This window comes from Daucus carota, chromosome 7, assembly GCF_001625215.2.
Source record: "Daucus carota subsp. sativus chromosome 7, DH1 v3.0, whole genome shotgun sequence".
Classification (NCBI taxonomy): Eukaryota; Viridiplantae; Streptophyta; class Magnoliopsida; order Apiales; family Apiaceae; genus Daucus; species Daucus carota.
The window spans coordinates 29,416,544-29,436,719 of NC_030387.2; the positions used below are offsets into that span (position 1 = coordinate 29,416,544).

General features: G+C 33.7%; 2 protein-coding genes across 3 annotated transcripts; both read left to right on the forward strand.

Annotated features, from left to right (window-relative positions):
* Positions 1-712: 712 nt before the first annotated feature.
* On the forward strand, positions 713-11,362 carry LOC108193270 (protein-ribulosamine 3-kinase, chloroplastic). Of its 2 annotated transcripts, XR_001801126.2 has the most exons (11): positions 713-942; positions 1,557-1,710; positions 1,962-2,052; positions 2,150-2,224; positions 2,309-2,397; positions 2,585-2,703; positions 3,908-4,048; positions 4,332-4,408; positions 5,045-5,232; positions 10,647-10,702; positions 11,056-11,362. XR_001801126.2 is itself a non-coding variant. In XM_017359859.2 (10 exons), exons 1-9 carry the CDS (start codon positions 843-845, stop codon positions 5,189-5,191), a joined length of 993 nt encoding a protein of 330 aa, XP_017215348.1. In that variant the 5' UTR covers positions 714-842; the 3' UTR covers positions 5,192-5,232; positions 11,056-11,362. The 2 variants fall into 2 exon arrangements, 1 of the variants encoding a protein (XP_017215348.1); XM_017359859.2 differs by lacking the exon at positions 10,647-10,702 and having other exon boundaries at positions 714-942.
* Positions 11,363-12,222: 860 nt separating this feature from the next.
* On the forward strand, positions 12,223-16,854 carry LOC108193851 (flap endonuclease GEN-like 1). The gene is made up of 8 exons (XM_017360683.2): positions 12,223-12,518; positions 13,133-13,309; positions 13,811-13,981; positions 14,711-14,892; positions 14,981-15,215; positions 15,367-15,502; positions 15,822-16,270; positions 16,359-16,854. Exons 1-8 carry the CDS (start codon positions 12,324-12,326, stop codon positions 16,623-16,625), a joined length of 1,812 nt encoding a protein of 603 aa, XP_017216172.1. The 5' UTR covers positions 12,223-12,323; the 3' UTR covers positions 16,626-16,854.
* The last annotated feature ends 3,322 nt before the right edge of the window (positions 16,855-20,176 follow it).

Here is a 20,176-nt window from a genome sequence, read left to right on the forward strand (position 1 = left end):
AATATTAATATGTTAATGCATAATAAGTTTTGTATCTCAACAATAATAATTTAAATAACTATATTATAAATATTATATTTCGAATAAATAATAAACTTAAAAAATTCATATAATCCCGTGCTTGGCACGGGTTATAAACTAGTATTGTTAATTTTTATAATAGTACATTACACGAGAGTTCGTACAGCGTTGCTGAGAAATGAACGGTATGTATTTGGGGTACTGTATGCTGTTTTTGACATTTTTTTCTAAATAAACTGAGCCAAACCAAACCAAACATACTCACTGTATCCCCGTCCAGTGGAGGGTAAGATGTTAATGTAATTTAAAACTACATTTTATTAAAGTCCTTATCAGAGCCTATTAAAAAATCCAACAAAACTGAACTCTGAATGATAAAAAAAAGTTGTAAGCAGGTAGACGTTACTGAGCATATATTTATCAAGTAATTTTTTTTTGAAAATATAGGCTTTATATCTTACAATTAATATCTGTTCTAACAATTATCGAGGTGAGTCATAGTTGAAGCCGAGTGTCCTAAGACAATAGAGGATAAATCCACCACTGAGCTATCCAATCATGCTCTTTATCAAGTAATATTTAAGGTCAGTTTTTGAGGTATTTTTTGAGAACATGTTATTTAATACAATATTTATTGAAATTGTGATATAAATATTTGGAGATAAAATCAAACTCCGGAAAAATCCCAATTTTACTTTTTAACCAACCCAACGGGCCTTTTTCTCCTGAGGGAGGAGTGACTGGTCACCACTGGGTTCGAAGTCCAACCCATATCATCTGGTCGAGACAGAGGTGGGGATTATTACAACAAGTAGATAATAATGGTGGCACAACTGGGACTCATCTCCTTCTCTTCTTCTTCTTGTTTTAAAACCCATCCATTCTCCTTCACAAAACACAACTCCTCCTCAATTCCCACCAGTAAGTTCTTTCTTTTTTGTACTTTTATAAACATTTCCATTCTATATAAAGTTTGCTTTTTTATTCATTACAACCCCTTAGTAATTGAGGGTCTGTTGAGTTTTATTCCAACTCTCAAGGGAATGCAGATTATACTTGGCTTTATTTGATGGGTTTCTTGGAATGATGATAGCTAGTCTTGTTATGTTAATTTTAAGCAGAGAATTTTGATTTTAGTAGGATATAGCAGTGTCACTGATAATTTTTACATTGTTTTAGTAGGATATAGCAATCTTTGTAGTTTTATGAGCAATCAAGGAATGCCATTTTGTGCTGCTAACTGGTTGAGTTTCGTGCATAATTGGACTTTTTATGTATGTCCTGGACTATAAATTATCGGGCATCAGCTTCTTGATACATTACAAGAATGAAGAAATATAAATGGTTTAGGAGCTTTCCTCGTAATTTTGTTACAATTCATTATTACACATTTTATGGTAAAATGACAGTGATTTATGAGGCCTAAGAACCTTTGCATTCTTGACGAAAAGAAGTTTCATAACGTATTTATGCAAGTGTTTCTACTTTCTAGTCTAAATTTGTTGTTTTTATCATTAGTTTTGGTTATTCTACAGTGGCAGCACTCAGTGATGATCCTATCCGGGAATGGATATTGTCAGAGGGAAAAGCTACCAATATCACAAGAATTAGTCCAATAGGGGGTGGTTGTATCAATCTTGCAAATCGTTATGACACTGATGCTGGCTCATTTTTTGTCAAAACAAACAGGTAGTTGTGTTTTGTTCACAACTGCAAAATTTCTTAAATGTGATTAATTAAGATTTTGATTTCTGTCCATTTTTAAGTTTTTATGAAGTCATTGGAATGAAATAAAGGATCTGAATTTTTTTTTCCAGCCACAATCATGTATGCAAAAATTATTTAACTTTTTACAATCGGATAAAATTTAATAGCAGACATTTATTTAGCTATATGTGAGCTTGATGAACCCTTGGCTTCTTTTGATGCCTGAATACTAGGAATATTGGGCCATCCATGTTTGAGGGCGAGGCTTTGGGCCTAAGTGCCATGTATGAAACCAGATCGATACGTGTCCCTAGGCCATTTAAGGTGATTCCTGAACTTGTTAATTCGCCAACTACAGGTGTCAGAGTTTGGTGCACTTTTAGATATGGCAAATAAAGCTTAGCAAAGGTTAAATATGTAGTTTGGAGCTCTACCAACAGGTGGTTCATATATCATTATGGAATACATCGAATTTGGTTCATCAAGAGGCGATCAGGTGAGCATTCGAAGTCATTTAATCTGAGTTAAAATAATTGTTACCAGTTCCACTTCTTGCATGTAACTATCTACTACTGGATAGTCTTTGTTAGGAAAGAAGCTTGCTGAAATGCACAAAGCAGCAAAATCTGGAAATGGTTTTGGTTTTCATGTTGATAATACAATTGGAAGGTACATATTTCATCAGCAGATCTGAGTCATCTGACTATTATTGTCATGTCTCATTCTGTTTTCCTGGACACACTCTTGCTGCTTAGATAGAAAGTGATCATAATGCGAGTTTATAGACTTGCATTTGAAAGGGTTCTCCACCATCTATCTTAATTAACATGTAACTGAAGGCATTTCATATTTCTAGTACCCCGCAGAGTAATACGTGGACGTCGGACTGGATACAGTTTTATGCAGAGCATAGACTGGGTTACCAACTGAAATTAGCCCGGGAGCAGTTTGGCGATTCAACTATTCATGAGAAAGGTTGCATTTTTTATAATTGGGACTTGACAGAATTTCATACTCCTAGTTTTGATCACATTCTCAATAGCTAAAACAAGGAAAAAATGGAAAACTCTGAAAGGAATTATGTAAATTAAATATACTTATATTTATCTACCCCATTTTTAACTCTTAGAATTTTCTGTGTTTTTTGGGTTTGTTGATAGACACTTTAACACTTCAACTCCTGAAGACATTATTTATAGCAATGGGTAACTACATGTGAATTGTGTGATCATCGGTCTTCTACTTCTTATCGTCCATCTTTCAGTTCCATTCTTTAGCATGAACTATGCTTTGACTCTTGTTTCAACTGACATGGCATTCTCTGAACTCTATATGGTCCAATCTAAGTAGCAATTTATGTGACTGGTGAAATAGAAATCTAGGGTTTGTTTATTTTGCTGGATGCTAATGGCATACTTAGTGCCGGGGGTGAATTTACACTGTACTGAGGGGGTGGATAAGACCCCACTCAAGTTGGGCTTGAAGCTGATAAATAGTGCACTTAGTGTATAGGTACCCACTAACCTATATGGAGAAACCCACTGAAAATAATTTGGGAACCCATATCCACTGTATGTTTTGGCTATAGAAAAATAATCGCTTGCCAATCTTACTAATGAAAATTTAATAAATCATTTTTAAAAGATGATAACTCGTCGGCGGCAAATTTAAAATGCTAAACAATTCTTATTTATATTTATATTGGACTTTCTTAAGTATTATCATATTTGTTTTATATAAGGAACCTTCTGACAAATTCCTGGATCTGCCACTGTTCAGTGCCATATATGTGTGCATGTTATATAATCACCTTAAGAGTATCCTAAAGTATAATATATCAGTTATGTGTATCTTATATCTATGAAGGTTGTATGGCAAAATTGGTATATGGTTATCAAGTGTTTTGCAACCCAGTGACCTGGACTCCATTCCCCTTCCACCAATTTTTTCTAATTTAATGTTAATATACTGTTTCGGTGCAGCATATACCTGCAAAGTTATGTGCATCATAGCTTCAGATTTTACATGTTTGTTTTTGCTAGATACAATTTACATAAGTGAACTGGTTCTATAGACTACATGTTCATATTTTGCTATCAACATATTTCGATTACTCGTTTATGTGGAGTACCCTGAAGAAGTGATATGTTTTTCCTTATTTGGTTTCCATATATAACAGGACAACGCCTTGTGAAAAATATTGGATCTCTCTTCGAAAATGTTGTCATAGAGCCTTGCTTGTTACATGGAGACTTATGGAGTGGAAATATTTGCTCCGACAAGAATGGCCAGCCTGTAATATTAGACCCAGCATGTTACTGTAAGTGAATTAATTTTGGTCACAGATCACAATCTAATTTGTCTTTGAGTTACAAAATATTCACTTACGATGCACTCATAAGTATTTTTGCAATCATTACAAAATATTCACTTACGATGCACTCATAGTATTATTCAGTAGTTGGGAAGGGTAGCATACAATACAGTCTGTTAGTTCTTATTAATTTGCTTCTTATATATAATGGAGCACCATTTAAAGACTTTTTCAAATGCACTTGAAAAAGGCAACTTATAGTATTAATATTGTAATTTTCGTTTTTTAGATGGACACAATGAGGCCGAATTCGGGATGTCATGGTGTGCTGGATTTGGAGGATCTTTCTACAGTGCATACTTTGAGGTAACATCTAATTTCCTGCTCATTCTAGTTTGACTATTATAAGCACTATATGCAGTCTTTTGAATACAAGTTTGATCTGTTAAGACGCTAAGGATCACGTTCTGGCATATCGATTAAGCTTAAAGATAACAAGTATCTTCTAATATATAATCATGTTCTGGCATATCAAGTAAGCTTAGACATACACAAGTTTGTCTCAACATTAAAATGTGACAATCCAAGTTGTTAAGATGCTAAGAGGACAGAGTCCAAAAATGAAAATTTTTTTACGACTACATTAAGTTTCTTTTTTGGTGCTCCAAATTGGCAGGCTTGATGTGCCAAAGCAATTAGGATTGGTTTTGGGACAAAAACATCACCAGACTTGATCACTAAACTTTTAAACTTTTTATTAAAAGGATTTAGCACCTTTCTTTCAAGATTCTTTTTATGAATATTATATTGAGCCAAAAATTTGTATGGATATATTATATATATCAAATGGTGTGTACACTTGTGGCATCATTTTAAGTTCTCAGAGGTCATATTTCTATTAACTTTATTGTATACTATGCTTTACCATCAAATATTCCAAGTGCCTATCTATACTATCATTTCTGTCACCTTGGATTTTATCTGTTTATGTCCTCTGTTTAGGTAATGCCCAAACAACCAGGCTTTGAGAAGAGAAGAGATCTCTACATGCTGTATCATTATTTGAACCATTACAATTTGTTTGGTTCTGGCTATCGGCCATCTGCCATGTCAATAATTGATGATTACCTGCGGATGTTAAATGCTTAGAGAGTCTGACATGTTCATACATGATTAATATTTATAGCCAGGTCAGTGCTGAATCTTCAGACTTATCACAGTTTTATATTGTATATACTTTTTAACCTTGAAATTAAGCATGATAGCTAAGTAAGTAGCTCAGCTAATTTTTTATATATATTTATGTTAAAGTCTCTCAGTGTGTCCCTTGCCATAATGTTTTGAACTGAAGTCATGTATTGTATTCATGTTTGTTGAATTCTTATTAATTGTTAGAGCTGAACTAGGAAGCACGGACTCTTCAAAATGGGTGCCGTATTCATGTCCGACCGGAGACTCACCACTTACTCGGCTGAGTATGTGTCCGGCTCGCTATGTGGCGTGTCAACACGCATACAGCAGTGGACTCGCCTTCAACACAGGAGCCCAATAACCTTCTTTTAACCGAATTTCATAGCCTCTCTCATCTCCACCTCCTTTTCTTTTCCCTCATCTACAAATATTGCTTTAAGGGCTACACTTCTACAAAGAGAGAGGGTTTATATGGAGAAATGCTTGTGTTAAGGCATAGCCTCTTTTTCTAATAATCTCCTAATTTCTTTTATTAAATAAGATTATTAATTAATTACTTGGCCACAAATAATTATCCTCTCTCTGAAACGAGGAAAGAATGAACTATTACAGAAAAATATCTCCAAACGATATCTTTTAAATCAAGAAAGATATCACAACTCGAAGATTATATCAGATTAAAATTAATTAAATCAGCATTTAACGTAGCTTATCCCTAAAGTCTCTCAGAACTGCGTGGGCTTGATCCTATAAAAATATAGGTACGCAGGCATCTTGGTATATGATATCCGATACACGAGACAAATCGAGACATCTCTCAAGCTCAGCCCCTCTTTTTTCATAAACCCTAATCCCCAAACTCATATAATTCTTGTTAACCAAAATCCTCCGTTAATCCCCAAACTCATATAATTCTTTTTAACCAAAATCCTCCGTTAACAATTGGCGACCACGGTGGGAGGTTAATTTTTTATTCGAGGAGGACGAATAATTATATCAAGGGTTTTGGGTTTCATCGATTCACATAAATAGTCGGGGTTGGGTGAAGGCACTTGGCACAAGCAATAAAAAGCAGTTGAAGATTATATGGAGACACTTGGACATGGTAAACAGGCTCAGGGACAGGTCTGGAGGAAGCTTTGTGAAACTTCGGCCGTGAGAAATTTGCGGGTCCCGTAATTAAACCAATTCTAATGAGGGAAGAAAAGCTACAAAAGTTTTTATATAACAAAAGCGACGGTATGCAACAACGATCGGAGCATGCAGAATTTGCACATGACACCGGATCTGCTGCTGGAAATCAAATTTGGCATGCCCAAAATAGAGATAAGTATCATGGTCTTCTGATTTTATTTTCCGTAAATAATCGCATTATGCCAGGCATGCATATAAATTTTTATTTTTAAATATTTAAAAAATATTTAATCTGTGCGAGTATTATTTTATGCTTGTAAAATTATTCGTGAGCCCAAATTCGGGTAACACATCTATTTTAAAAAAATAAAATCGTACGAGATATTTATATTTTGGATGATTTGTATGGCTTTGAAATTTCGTACGAGTTGCATCTTTTGGAGAAAAAATATTTATCAAAGCATTCTCAAGTTAGACATGCAATTTTGACGGATTTTACAAAGAGCATATTTTCAAAAAATATTCTATATACCGTGACAATTTTCAATCATCATGCTTATTATACTTTGGATTGCGCTTGTAAAATAGTTTGCATATATTGTCGCGGTAAATATATGTCAAAAAAATATTTTAAACTTGTGAACTGAACTTGTCAAGTAGGGTAGCCTGGGCAAATTTGTAAGTCCCGCAATGCTACACCAACCAAAAAAGAGTCAGCAACTACCAGATGGCGGATACCAAAGTCTCTCCTCTTTCCAAAAGAGTCGAGTGGATACAACTTATTTTATTGAAGGCCCCGCTCTCTCACGAGCACATGGGTAATTTTACATGATTGAAGGCATGTCAATGTGTCACACACATTCGCTCAAGTATATCCATTTGACAAAAAGATTTGTGTCTGCTGCATCCTGCGTTTTGCTTTGACACTTGAGAAGCGTGTGTGCCAATTCGGGTCCTATACAGATGCCAAGGTCCTAACTTGACAATAAAGTCCGCATGGATTTTAAACTATACAACTCGCACTTTTAAAAAAATCTTGGCAGATTTATATCCGATTTTGGTCCTTACATGATGTCATATTTGCATCCATGCATATACTGCGGGCATTATAGTGGTCCATATGCTTTACCGATATTTTATATCTAGTTGTTTCAGCGACTACAAGAATTTGGAAGCTCGAAGGATTTTAGTTCTCCATTACATCTAGCTGCACTGAAGAACTGGGGGTTGTTGTTATGCCATATTTTGGCATAGCCTCTTTTTCTAATAATCTCCTAATTTCTTTTATTAAATAAGATTATTAATTAATTACTTGGCCACAAATAATTTTCCCCTCTCTGAAACGAGGAAAGAATCAACTTTTACAGAAAAATATCTCCAAACGATATCTTTTAAATCAAGAAAGATATCACAACTCGAAGATTATATCAAATTAAAATCAATTAAATCAGCATTTAACGTAGCTTATCCCTAAAGTCTCTCGGGATAGGCCCAATCCTAACAGAACTGCGTGGGCTTGATCCTATAAAATATAGGTACGCAGGCATCCTGTGATATGATATCCGATACACGAGACAAATCGAGACATCTCTCAAGCTCAGCCCCTCTTTTTTCATAAACCTTAATCCCCAAACTCATATAATTCTTGTTAACCAAAATCCTCCGTTAATCCCCAAACTCATATAATTCTTGTTAACCAAAATCCTCCGTTAACTGCTTGATTTCCTTCAAACAAACTTGGAACGAAAATGTATAGAGAGATATTATTATATCATAGGAATCGAAGGATTCAATTATTATATTATATTGACGGAAATGTATAGAGAGATATTATTTGTTAAACATTTGAACATAGTAGGTAGAAGTTGTTGAGTGACGAGTTTCTGAGAGAAATTTGTAATTAGGTCGTGAGACTGGACATGTTGCTTGTTGAGTGACTGAGTTTTTGAGAAATTTGTAATTAGGTTGTGAGACATGACATGTTGTTCAAGCAAAGTGGAGGATTTGGATCAGCTTTGATTGGTTGAGTGTGTGTATATGTATATATACTTTTCGGTACCTATTTTATACTCCCTCCGTCCCTTTTTATCTGTCCATTTTGGAAAAAAAACACATACCAAGGTATAATTGATTGTATAATTTTTTTCATTAAATACCTCTAATTAATATCTTGAAAATGGTGGAATACCCCTACTTTATGTCTTGAAAACATGAATTCAACCAAGTTTTAAATAAGTCAAGCCTTGAAAATTGAAATTATGGAGATATATTTGAAAAACTATCATTAAATTAGTTTTGAAAGTATAAATGGACAGATAAATAGGGACAAATTTTTACTTCCAAAATGGACAGATAAATAGGGACGGAGGGAGTAATAAATATTTTATTCAATAATTAATCGATATATTTTAACTTAACTCACTAATAGAGGTCTAAGGTTGGTTCAAATACTATCAAGAACATGTTAAAGTTAAATATTTATGTTATTAATTTAAAGATATTTATTATTTAAATAACAAAACATATATAATGTATATAATAACACGTCACTTACAAAAATATATATCAAATTAAAGATAATAAGATATTAAATCTTAAATTAACAACGTGCGTCACATGGGAATATGGGATATAAACTACTTAATTATATAATTGCTATTATATTTTGGGAATATTTTAGAATTGTTTTTTGATTGTTATATTTTCAGTTCTTATATATAAACTAGCTTATAGATATTATTATAAATTTTTATAATTTAATATCAACAAAAAATTGTTCTTTAGTTAAATTAAATTAAAATATAATAATATAAAATCTTTAGGTATTAAATTAAATATAAAATATGCGATCTAATGTCTCTGATCTATAGTATGTGGTTTAGGAGATCAAACTACTATAACGGTTTAAGAAATCTTAACCAAACAACTGTACTATAATGTTTCAAGATATTTATAAATTTTAAAGTACAACATAATTAAATTATGAGCTTATTGCAATTCGCACCCCTAGACTTCGGCCCAAAAACACTTTAGTATGCAAACTTTAGATAATTGCACTTCGCCACCCACAGGTATTTTGTGCGCGGCAATTCTCACCCTTTCTATCAACCTCCCTTAAATATTTGTGTTTAACGTTAATTAAGGCATGGGTTAAATGGGAAAAACGTATTTTAAGGTCTTCTTCCCCATTTTAATGTATATAAACCCTAATTTCATGTTCATTAGCCCTAATTTACTACCACTTTGTTCCATAACCGTTACGAAACCCAAAACATTCTCCATCCCATCTGAATATACCCTCGAAACATTGGAACAAGGTAGTAATTGGACTATCCGATTGCGGTCAAACTCCCTGTACTTAATTGATACTAATGCCTAAAATCTACAGAATGCTTCCAATTGGTGCGAGTAGTGCATTTATATTCACAAGCAAAGCATCTTACATGGAAGTGTTTCTGTCTACTTCATAATGTACATACACAAAGTAATGCTGCTGCCATGGAATAGTAGAGACTCTTAGTTCTAATCAAAATTCAGTTATTGACTTCGGTCTTTAATTCTTTAGTGGAGAAAATTATATGCAATGAACTATTAATGAGAAGCCTAACCTCGATCCTGCTAGATATTTAGGAGCATTAGACATGCTTTCCATACCGCCAGCCACAACAACATCATTGGAACCCAATTGAATAGACTGTGCTGCAAGCATTGTTTGGTTAAGTTTTGATCGACTTTGTGTTGCCAGATTCCGATCAAGTCGCCGGAAAAGATGACCAGAATCTGGGCACCACTGTGGTGTTTTGGAGATTTGCCTAAGTCAGCTGAATTAACCCACTAATAGTGGGTTTGTTGTTTAATTTTTTTAAATGTCATAATTACCCTCAACTTTTTAACAGAACCGTTAAGTTTTGACGGAAGGGGTGGAAATTGCTGCGCACAAAATACCTGTGGGTGGCGAAGTGCAATTATCTAAAGTTTGCATACTAAAGTGTTTTTGGGCCGAAGTCTAGGGGTACGAATTGCAATAAGCTCTTAAATTATATGACAAACACTCTCAGTCCACATTCATATAGGTTATGGTGATCTATACTATTCTTTTAAAGCGGAGCTTAAAGATAGTTCATTGGGGGTTAGAATTACATAATTTGAGTTGAATGATAAAAAATTTGGACTTAATTTTCAGCCCTTTTTCTTACATTGTTAAATCTAAACAATATCTCTCTACTGTTCTTAAAAATCCATTTTGGCTCATTAAGTATGTGAATATGGTCTTTTGCAGATGAGATGAGAATCAAATATAGCTTATGCATTGTGTTGATTTGTCACCTAAAAATGGTATGGTCTATAAATTACAGCCGGTTTCCGTTCCAAAGGCTATTAAGCTCTATGAATCTCCTCCTTGTATATTACTAATTTCCGGATCGTTTTTATGGGATGTTTACTTGAGTACTTGAGTATGACATTACATTGTTCAACAGTATCTTTAGCGAAGTGCACTTAACTCATTATCTTCATCGTTCTTGAAATCAGCTTTCCTTAAAGAAGACACGGGATGGTACCTGAACACATCATAATAAACAATAAAGTTTTCTTATTGTCACTTGTTAGTACATAACAGTTTGTTAACTAAAGTAATTTCAAGTTCTGACCAACTGGAGTTGACCTGTATCTGTTCTTTTCTTTTGCAGTTTCAGCAGCAACCCCAGTTGCCCTATCTTCGCATACAATTCCTCCAGCTCCTTGTAATTTTATATCTTTTTTGTTCTTCATTTTAGAGCATTAAGCTTTGCCTTGTGCTATGTAATGTCAAAACATAGTAAACTATTCATGAAATAATGTAAATTAAACCATTATATTGCAGCTTCTATGTATGTAGTCATGATAGGGTCGCGCAAACCAATACTTAAAATAAAACTATAGAACCACGAAGGTTCTGCTGCAGAATTCTATTTTTTACATAGATTTTCATGATGTAAATATATGTTTGTTTTTGCATCGTTGTGTGTGTTCAAAATTAATTTCAAGATATAATACATAAATAATACATTTTTTTTCATGTGGCTGCAGAACCCTAACTAATATCAGAAATAAGCTAATGATTCTAAGAGTTCTATTAATGGTTCTACGTGGAACTATTGACCAGAGTATTATATCATTGATAAAACTGTATAACCAAACCCCATGTCAGCAAAAATTTTCCGGCAAATGACTGCATAATATATGGTATCTTCTTCTAATCTGATGTGGCTTTAGATGAAAATATTATTCTATATATTATTTTGAATCGCTGAGCCGGCGTAGGTCCTTAGGCTTGTTCAATTAGGATTTGAAAGATTTTTTTATTTATTTATAAAATTCAAGAATATTCAGTTCATATATTAAAAAATATACCAGAATCCCAGGGTATTCAATTAGGATTTCGAATTATACTACAAGATCTATTGATATTCAATTAAACTTATTTAAAATTCATTAAAAAAAATATGAAATTATTTTAATGTTGATAGATTTTTTTGGACCGGACTTTATAAAATGATAGATCTCGTGGGATTGTTTAGTATATATTAATTAATTTTTTTTAAAGCTCATTAAATTAATGAGATTTTGAAGTATTATACTTAAATTCTAAATACTGTAATCAATTTTGTGATATTTTATTTGGAATCCGTGTAAAATGCATTACAATTAATATAAACTATTAAGAAACAAAATTTTACTCATATACAAAACTTCATGATTTTTTTATTTTTTTGCTAAATACAACTTCATGATTTTCTTTGTGGAACTTCATGATTTTTTTAATTATAACCTACTTTTCTTATTTGAAGAATACTCTACTCTGCAACCATGACAAACGACAAAACATAACGGCTCAAAATTTTATGTTTATTCCTCTTCCTCTTGTTCTTATTGTCTCCTTTAACAATTTTTCACCCAATTGAAAGCCCATTACAAAATGGGGGTGAGTGGTAACTTTTGGGATTTACTTAAACCCTACGCTCGATTTCAAGATTCTACTTTCGTCAGAAACAAAAGGGTTGCAATTGATTTGTCTTATTGGATTGTTCAACATGAGACTGCTGTTAAATCTCATGTTCTCCATCCCCATTTGAGGCTCACTTTCTTTCGTACTGTCAATCTTTTTTCCAGGGTATGGTCTTTTGTATCTTCACTGCTTTACTGTTTTTTGTGTGTTTTTGTGATTTGTATTTTAATGGGGTCTATGTAAAATGGGGTTTTTGATTAGGGTAATTTTTGGGTTTGAGTTAAATTTTGTTATTTTTGGTTTTGTGTGCCTATTTCAAGAAATTTGATGCAATTAGTTCGAATTTGATAATTTTTGTTTGGCGTGTGAGCATGATGTGTGCTTTTATGTGTGTCTGTGTGCTTTGGAAATTGGGTTCTGTGTGCAGGTTAGTCTTTAATCCTTGCTTGAGATTGGGAGTTTATTTGAATTGCGGTTTTTTGAGGTTTATGAAAAATGTGTTTTTTTGAGGTTTGAATCACTATTATGATTAATGGGGATGCATATTCTTTTTTATTGGAGTTTGATGTTTCTTTACAAGAAATTCGTAGAATGTGAAAATTAATAATGGATTTGCTGGTTTTAGTTTGATGATTTTTGGGCTGTTGTGTGTATTTAAAGAAACAGTCACAGTATGAGCTCAGATATGCGTGGTTGTTGGTCTTAATTGGTTTTGGCCTTTGGGTGTCGCAGATGTGGAAATGAAGGGATGCTAATATTTTGAGATTTGTGATTTGCAGTTTGGAGCCTTCCCTGTTTTCGTAGTAGATGGAACGCCATCCCCGCTAAAATCTCAGGCGCGAATTGCACGGTTCTTTCGAGGGTCAGGCATTGATATCTCGAGTTTGCCCGTGGCAGAAGAGGGTGTTTCAGTTGAAAGAAATCACAAATTCATGAAGTGTGTTGAAGAGTGCATTGTAAGATAATTTGTTAGTTAATATTACTCAAGAGTTAAGATATATACTGCAAATACTTGCTTTAGTCGCATTACGCAGTATTAATAGAGGCGGTTGTGTACTGTGAAGAGGAGGGTCCCTGGACCCAACTTTAACAGTTAATTATCCTGTGGACCGTAATTTTTTTTGGTAGAACTTAATTTGTAACGGATTTTGAGAATGGAACTAATGACTAATGCTATTCTGTGACATATTATAGTGGGGTGTTTTTAACAATGTAGCAATAATAATGTACTCTGTGACCTGTCAGGATCTACAGATGCCCGTTGAAACTTTTTTGGATCCACCACTACTTAACACTATAGTAATAAACAACATATGATCAAATCTACTAATTTAACAACTAATAATGTAAGATAAAGTAGTGTTATACCTTATACATAAATCATAAAATAATTTTTTCTTATGTTAGCATAATTTGAGTTCTTTCACTTATAGCATACTATTTTTGGGTTATATTAGGAGTTGATTAAACTTCTTGGAATGCCTGTTCTAAGAGCAAAAGGAGAGGCTGAAGCTCTGTGTGCCCAGTTGAACAAAGAAGGTCTGGTGGATGCATGTATTACTGCTGATAGTGATGCATTTCTGTTTGGGGCTAACTGTCTCATAAAATCCCTCAGGCCTAACACAAAAGTAAGTGCTTGGTCTGTGTTTGTTTTCATGTTCTTTAGTCTTCCATTCTCCCCTCTGTTTAAAGTTCTTTGGAAGTGTCCAATTATAAGTTTAATGAAGAGAACTAATTTTGTAATAATACATTAACAATGAATGGGAAGTGAAGGCTTCTCTGAGGCATATGTGGATCTTGCTACCTATAACGTCCGTATATAGAATTCTTAAATTTGTGCCTGTAGCATTTTCGGAGATTAAATGTGCTGAATGAGAGGTTGAAACACTTTGGTTGCATTTGTTTTGTTCTCTTCCAAATGCCAGTATTCTTCATGCATCTGCCTCTCTTCTTTTGCTATATTTTTATACCACCTCCCCCCCCCCCCCCCCCCCAAAAAAAAAAAAAAAAAATTTAAAAATAAAATCAAAGTTATTCTTAATTACTTGTTGTGTGTTTGGGTTTTTTTAGGCAAGTTTAATCAAAAGAAATTGAAATACTTAAGCACAATTTCACATTGTCTCCACTTAGACAAACCCTCGACCTTTGGAGCGAGGGTATCCCCTAGGCTACGATGCTAGGAATTGTCTTTTGTGTCGAGGTTAGGTTATTCTATTGTCTATTAGTTAATCTTTGAAACTTGTTGCTGGTTTAGGCTCTTTTTCGTTGTTACTGTTTAGGCTCGAATACATAAATGTAAGTTGCTTTACTTGTTAGTTTTACTTTATGATGCTAATGGGTCCTGAAAACTTATGCAGGAACCTTTTGAGTGCTACTATATGTCAGATATCGAAGCTGGCCTTGGCTTAAAGAGAGAACACTTGATAGCTATTTGTCTTCTGGTTGGAAATGACTATGATTTAAATGGTGTGGAAGGGATTGGGCTCGAGACAGCACTTCGATTTGTCAAGTCTTTCAGCGAGGATGAGATTTTGAATAAGTAAGATTATGAAATGGTCATTGTTTTGCCCTTTCAAAAATATTATTAATTATTATTTACATGTGCTTACATAAATGCTATCGTGCAGATTGCAGGAGATAGGCAAGTATACCGCTGATTTTTGCTCCTTTGGTGGTTCTGTTCCCAGTTCAGATGAGAATTCAAGGAAGGCAAAAGGGCCCCTTCACTGCTCATTATGTGGGCATCCAGGAAGCAAGAGCACACATCTTAAGTTTCCTTGTGAATATTGTAATTCGGATCCTGCGGAAGGCTGCTTAGAGAAACCAGTGTCATTCAAATGTAACTGCTCCTCCTGTGATATGGTACATATTTTACTCGATAATTATGGTCACTTTTTTAGTATAGTTGGTAGATTTACAAGAGGTCAGACCCCAGGAATTTGGTATATTAGGGCATGTCTTTTCTAAGAGCACTCTTCTTGATAATAACAGTAATGATTTGTTTAAATGACAGGATAGGAAACACAAGCAACAGAAGAAGAATGAAAATTGGGAACTAAAAGTTTGTGAAAAGATATCCAGGGAGCCGAATTTTCCAAATGAAAATATTATTGAAATATATCTTTTCAGCAACCAGGAAACTGTTGAAGGTAAATTAAGTGGAATTTTTATGTCATGAATCATGATGCTCAATCAGAATTTAGGAAGAATTTTTGTAAATTTGATCTTGAACATTTTCTGCTGATATTCTACTAGAACATTGGCCTCCATCACAGCGAATCTGTTGATATTTTTTCAAGCGTCATATATCTTATTTTTAGTTTTATACTATCCCAGTTATCCTTGGATATTGTGTTATTGTAGAGTAGAAGACATATACATCTTTCGGTATAAAGATTGTAATGTATGCAATTTTAGTATGCCTGTAATGCCGTGTTACCTAACTGTCGTGGTTTTTATTAATGGTAGATGCTGGTCAAAGTTTATGTTGGGAAGCGCCAAATGTAGATGTGCTGGTTGATTTTTTGAATTATCATCAGAAGTGGGAACCTTCCTACACAAGGCAAAGAATACTTCCAATGCTGTCAACTAATTTTCTCAGAGAAATGGCGTCAAATCCAACTGATAAATTGCTGCACGAACAGTTTGTATTTGATTCTATCCACCGTGTGAAAATAAAGTTTGGACATCAGTTGTATGTTGTCAAATGGAAGAAAGCTACGCCTGCAGCAGGCAATTCCACCTATACGATTATATCTGAAGACTCCGCTGAGTGTATTCATATAATTGATGAACCTGACATAACAGAAATTCAGTTTAGTAGTAGTGATGGATGCTCATTTATGCTAACTGATGAAGATATGGAGCTGGTTCGAGCAGCTTTTCCTGAAAAAGTTAATCAATTCTTAAGAGAAAAGGTCTGACACTTATCCTGTTTATGACATTCCTTCCCTTGTGCTATTAAAGTCACTAATTTTTTTTTTCTTTTTGTTTGTTATATTCCAGGAACAAAAAGAGACTACATCAAGAAGAAAAGAAACAGGGACAAGATCTGAGGGAACTCCAGAACATGCAGCAACAACATCTTCAAAATCTGTTCAGCTCAGCATAAAGGAATTCTATCGCGCTTCAAAATTACAAAAGCAGGAAAAGTTTGCAGAGAATTCTTCCACAATTTTGGAGGATAACAATATATTGTCTTCCAAGAGAAAAAGAGATGCATCAAACAAGAACCTTTCGAAGTCTGCAAGGCGCAAACTCCTTTTTGACTAGAATGAGTATCATTCGCACCCTGTAAATTACTCTTTTTTTTTTGCTAAATGAACACTACCTTGTAATTATTAGTTCTTTGCATGTTCTTTTCTTTTATCACTTGCTTTCTTTAAAGCAAAATGAGTTATGGCAGCAGTTTCTCTGTTGTGTTTGATATCATGTGACTGACAACCCCGCTAACATGGTTTATGTAGCAACTAGCAAGTAATAGGATCTATTTGTTCTCATATGATCACACCCATGGTTGTACAGAGCTTGTTTATTGTGGCACGGGGTTCACAGTTTGAATTTAAAGAAGCTATGTTTGTTTGCAAGGACTATAATTTCATTTCTATTAATTTTTTTTATTCATCTTATAACATCTAATCCCTTCAAAAAATCAAATTATAAATTTTCTCTGATTTGCTTTCCAGTTCAATTATAGGGATTCTTGTAAAATCATCGGTTACTAGGTACTATAATCACAGATATAAGGAATGAGGAGATTGAAATAGTCGATGATATTACAAAGCAAGGATAGAAAGCTAAAGTTAGGATCTCCTTGCACGTTAATAAATAGAGTTATAGGGCTGTCTTCTGTTAGTTACTCCCATGTTCTTCTTTTAAATGTAGATGTATGTCCATTGATTTGCTCTCATGTTCATTTCATAAATGTAGATAGGATTTAGAGTTAGGCTGTATTCGTTAGACTGAGTCAGTTACTCTCATGTTCTCTTTCATAAATATAGATGTATGTCCAATTGATTTGCTCTCCTGTCCATTTAATAAATGTAGATAAGGGTTTACCGTAGTATATGTCTAGTTGATTCGCTTGTTGAGCTGAGTTGTTCTCTTGTTTATTATATATTGAGTTGAGTCGATCTCTTGTTCTCTTAATACAAGTTGCTCACGACGATTGTACATGGAATTAAGTTGCTCACCATTAACTTGAGTTAAACTTATTTAGCAAATGTCGGCTCGACACGAGTTCACAAGTATTTGACTATTGAATTTATTTCCAAAATATCGGCTCCACATGAGCTTATATGCAAGCCAGGCGAACAAAAGTGAGTTTTTTAGTTAGACAATACGGTCAAATATGTCAATATTTTTTCTTTTTTTCGTCAACTTTAACTAAACAAACTATTCCTAAGTTCAGTAAAAAATTGAGTATACAAGTAGATTTGGCTCGACTAATTTATACATGGTTTTTTGTTTGTTAGTCAGGACTAATTTATACATGATTTGATTAGCGAGCAATTAAATATATCTTGATTTATTCGTTAGATGCATAGTTAATAAATCTTGATTTATTCATTAGATGCATGGTCGAAAAAATAAATTAGAATTAGGAAATAATCAGTTGACATACTGATTCAAGATTTATTAGTAATTTATCGGAGATTTTTTCAATAAATCAAAGATTTTTAGTCAAATCGGAGTGTAAACTGTAAATTGGTATAATATATTTTAAAGTTTAACGGGGATTGGTCTAATTTTTTTAATTAAATTAGGGATTTTTGGATTGATGACTTAATTTATTTGAAGGTTTACAATTTTTTTTAATTAAAACGAGTATATTGCCTCATTTATATTTTTTCTAGGGTTTTGAAGAATCGAAGTTTGTGTGAGTATTCTTTTGGGATACAGGACGATCGGTTTTACGATCTAAAACGGTCGGTTTTACGTCTAAAACCGACTAAAACGCGTGGTCGATTTTAACTAGGTCGGTTAGGGCATATTGGTCGGGTTTAAGACCTAAAACCGACCGTCCTGGTGGTTGGATTTTCGGTTGCAAAAACTCGCTGCTCCGGGTCCGACACTGCCATCTGAAGTCACGTGGACGCAACTGCCACGTGGACGCAACTCGCTTGCTAATTCGACTCATATATGTTTATAATTATGCTTCTTCTAAACTCGACCTAAAATCGAACTCAAAAAATCAATCAAAATCAAACTCAAAATCAACTACATCAACATATATATACATATACAAACATATGTAAAACTACACAAACGTAATCAAACATACACAAACATGTTAAGAGAAATTGAGGGAGAGATTGATATGTACCTGCAAACTGAGATTACAAGGATCCAAAACCCTAATTGAGATTGAAATCAAAACGCCGAAATCGAATCCCAACCAAATTTATGATCCACATTTTTTTATTTGTATTTTTTTATAAAGAGAGGGAGAGGGAAAGGCTTTAGGTAGAGAGAGATTTTGGTAGAGAGGGAGAAAAATTTTAGGAAAGGAGAGAAAGAAAACGAGATGGTGGCACTACACCATAAAAGGCCTACCGCAACACGGTCCTCATGTATGTTGCTAGATTATGTTACCTTAGCTATACCACTTTTAACCTACCGCAACATTGTGCAACATTATATAAACCCCCTGATGTAACAAAAATTTTGTGTTGCAAAAGGCCTTTTATGGCGTAGTGTGGGGAAATAGAAAGAGACTGGTGATGAGATGGTGGTTTAGCAAAAAATACGGGCTAAAACCGACCGACACCGGTCGGTTATGCCTTTTAACAATAAACGACGTCGTAAGCCCTTCTGTGACAAGTATATATAAATCATTTTACCAAATAAATAAAAATAAATAGGTTTAAAACTGAACGACATCGATCGGTTTTGTTTTCCGAGTTAAAACGCCGTCGTCTTGGGTTATAATTTATTTAAAAATTAATTAAATTTGCACAAATACATAACCGACCGATGATCTGGTCGGTTAAGACACGGACACGTCAGCTATAAAACCGACGGTTCTGATGGTGGTCGGTTGACGGTGGTCGGTTAAACGATGTCGGGGTGTTGTCAGCAAGGCAAAACGACGTCGTTCTCATCAAAACCGACCGAATTTTGCTAGTCATTTTTAACCCGCCACTTTTTTCACGTCGGTCGGTTTTACCCTGTTTTTTTAGTGTTGGGAAGCAATTTAACATTCATTATTAACTTTATTCCGTAAATTAAATAGTATTTGAAGTATAAAAATATAGGGACTCTACAAATAATATTAAGAAGGCGTTTGATTGTTAATGAGAATTGGAAATGGAATGAAAGCTATAAAAATATGTATCAAGAATAGTATTATAAGGAGTAATTTATCCCATGTCACAAAATTATTAATCCAAATCTAAACCCAAACATAAGAGTTTGAGATTCTGATTACCATGAATCGAAGTCATAATTAATCATGTTAAGTGTTAACCAGATTTATTTAATCATGAACCAAATGATTCTAACTAAAGAGAGTACCAAAAAGTATCAAATCATTCCACCAAGTAATTAGTTAAGGAAGAAAATTTCTTTTCTACCTAAGCCTAATAATTTTGTATAATTTTATTAAATAATAATAAATATAAGTATGTGATGATGGGTATAAATAAAATTAACTATAGTCCAACATATATATAAAAACCGATATTGCATAGTCTATTAAAAAAAGCTTGTGATCATTTATAAATCCTTATTCGGTTAGTTCTTTAGAGGTCTAAATTCATGAGAACTTTTAAAAAATGTAAAGTTCATATAAGTAATGGTTCATATATATCTACGTCTTATTT

Bases quoted from the DNA above. Each gene is read 5' to 3' on its own strand.
- LOC108193270 (XM_017359859.2), top strand. From the start codon at position 843: ATGGTGGCACAACTGGGACTCATCTCCTTCTCTTCTTCTTCTTGTTTT. The intron at 1,711-1,961 runs GTAGTTGTGTTT...CCTGAATACTAG, and splicing joins TTTTTTGTCAAAACAAACAG to GAATATTGGGCCATCCATGT. The intron at 2,704-3,907 runs GTTGCATTTTTT...CATATATAACAG, and splicing joins TTCAACTATTCATGAGAAAG to GACAACGCCTTGTGAAAAAT.
- LOC108193851 (XM_017360683.2), top strand. From the start codon at position 12,324: ATGGGGGTGAGTGGTAACTTTTGGGATTTACTTAAACCCTACGCTCGA. The intron at 13,310-13,810 runs GTAAGATAATTT...GGGTTATATTAG, and splicing joins AGTGTGTTGAAGAGTGCATT to GAGTTGATTAAACTTCTTGG. The intron at 13,982-14,710 runs GTAAGTGCTTGG...AAACTTATGCAG, and splicing joins CCCTCAGGCCTAACACAAAA to GAACCTTTTGAGTGCTACTA.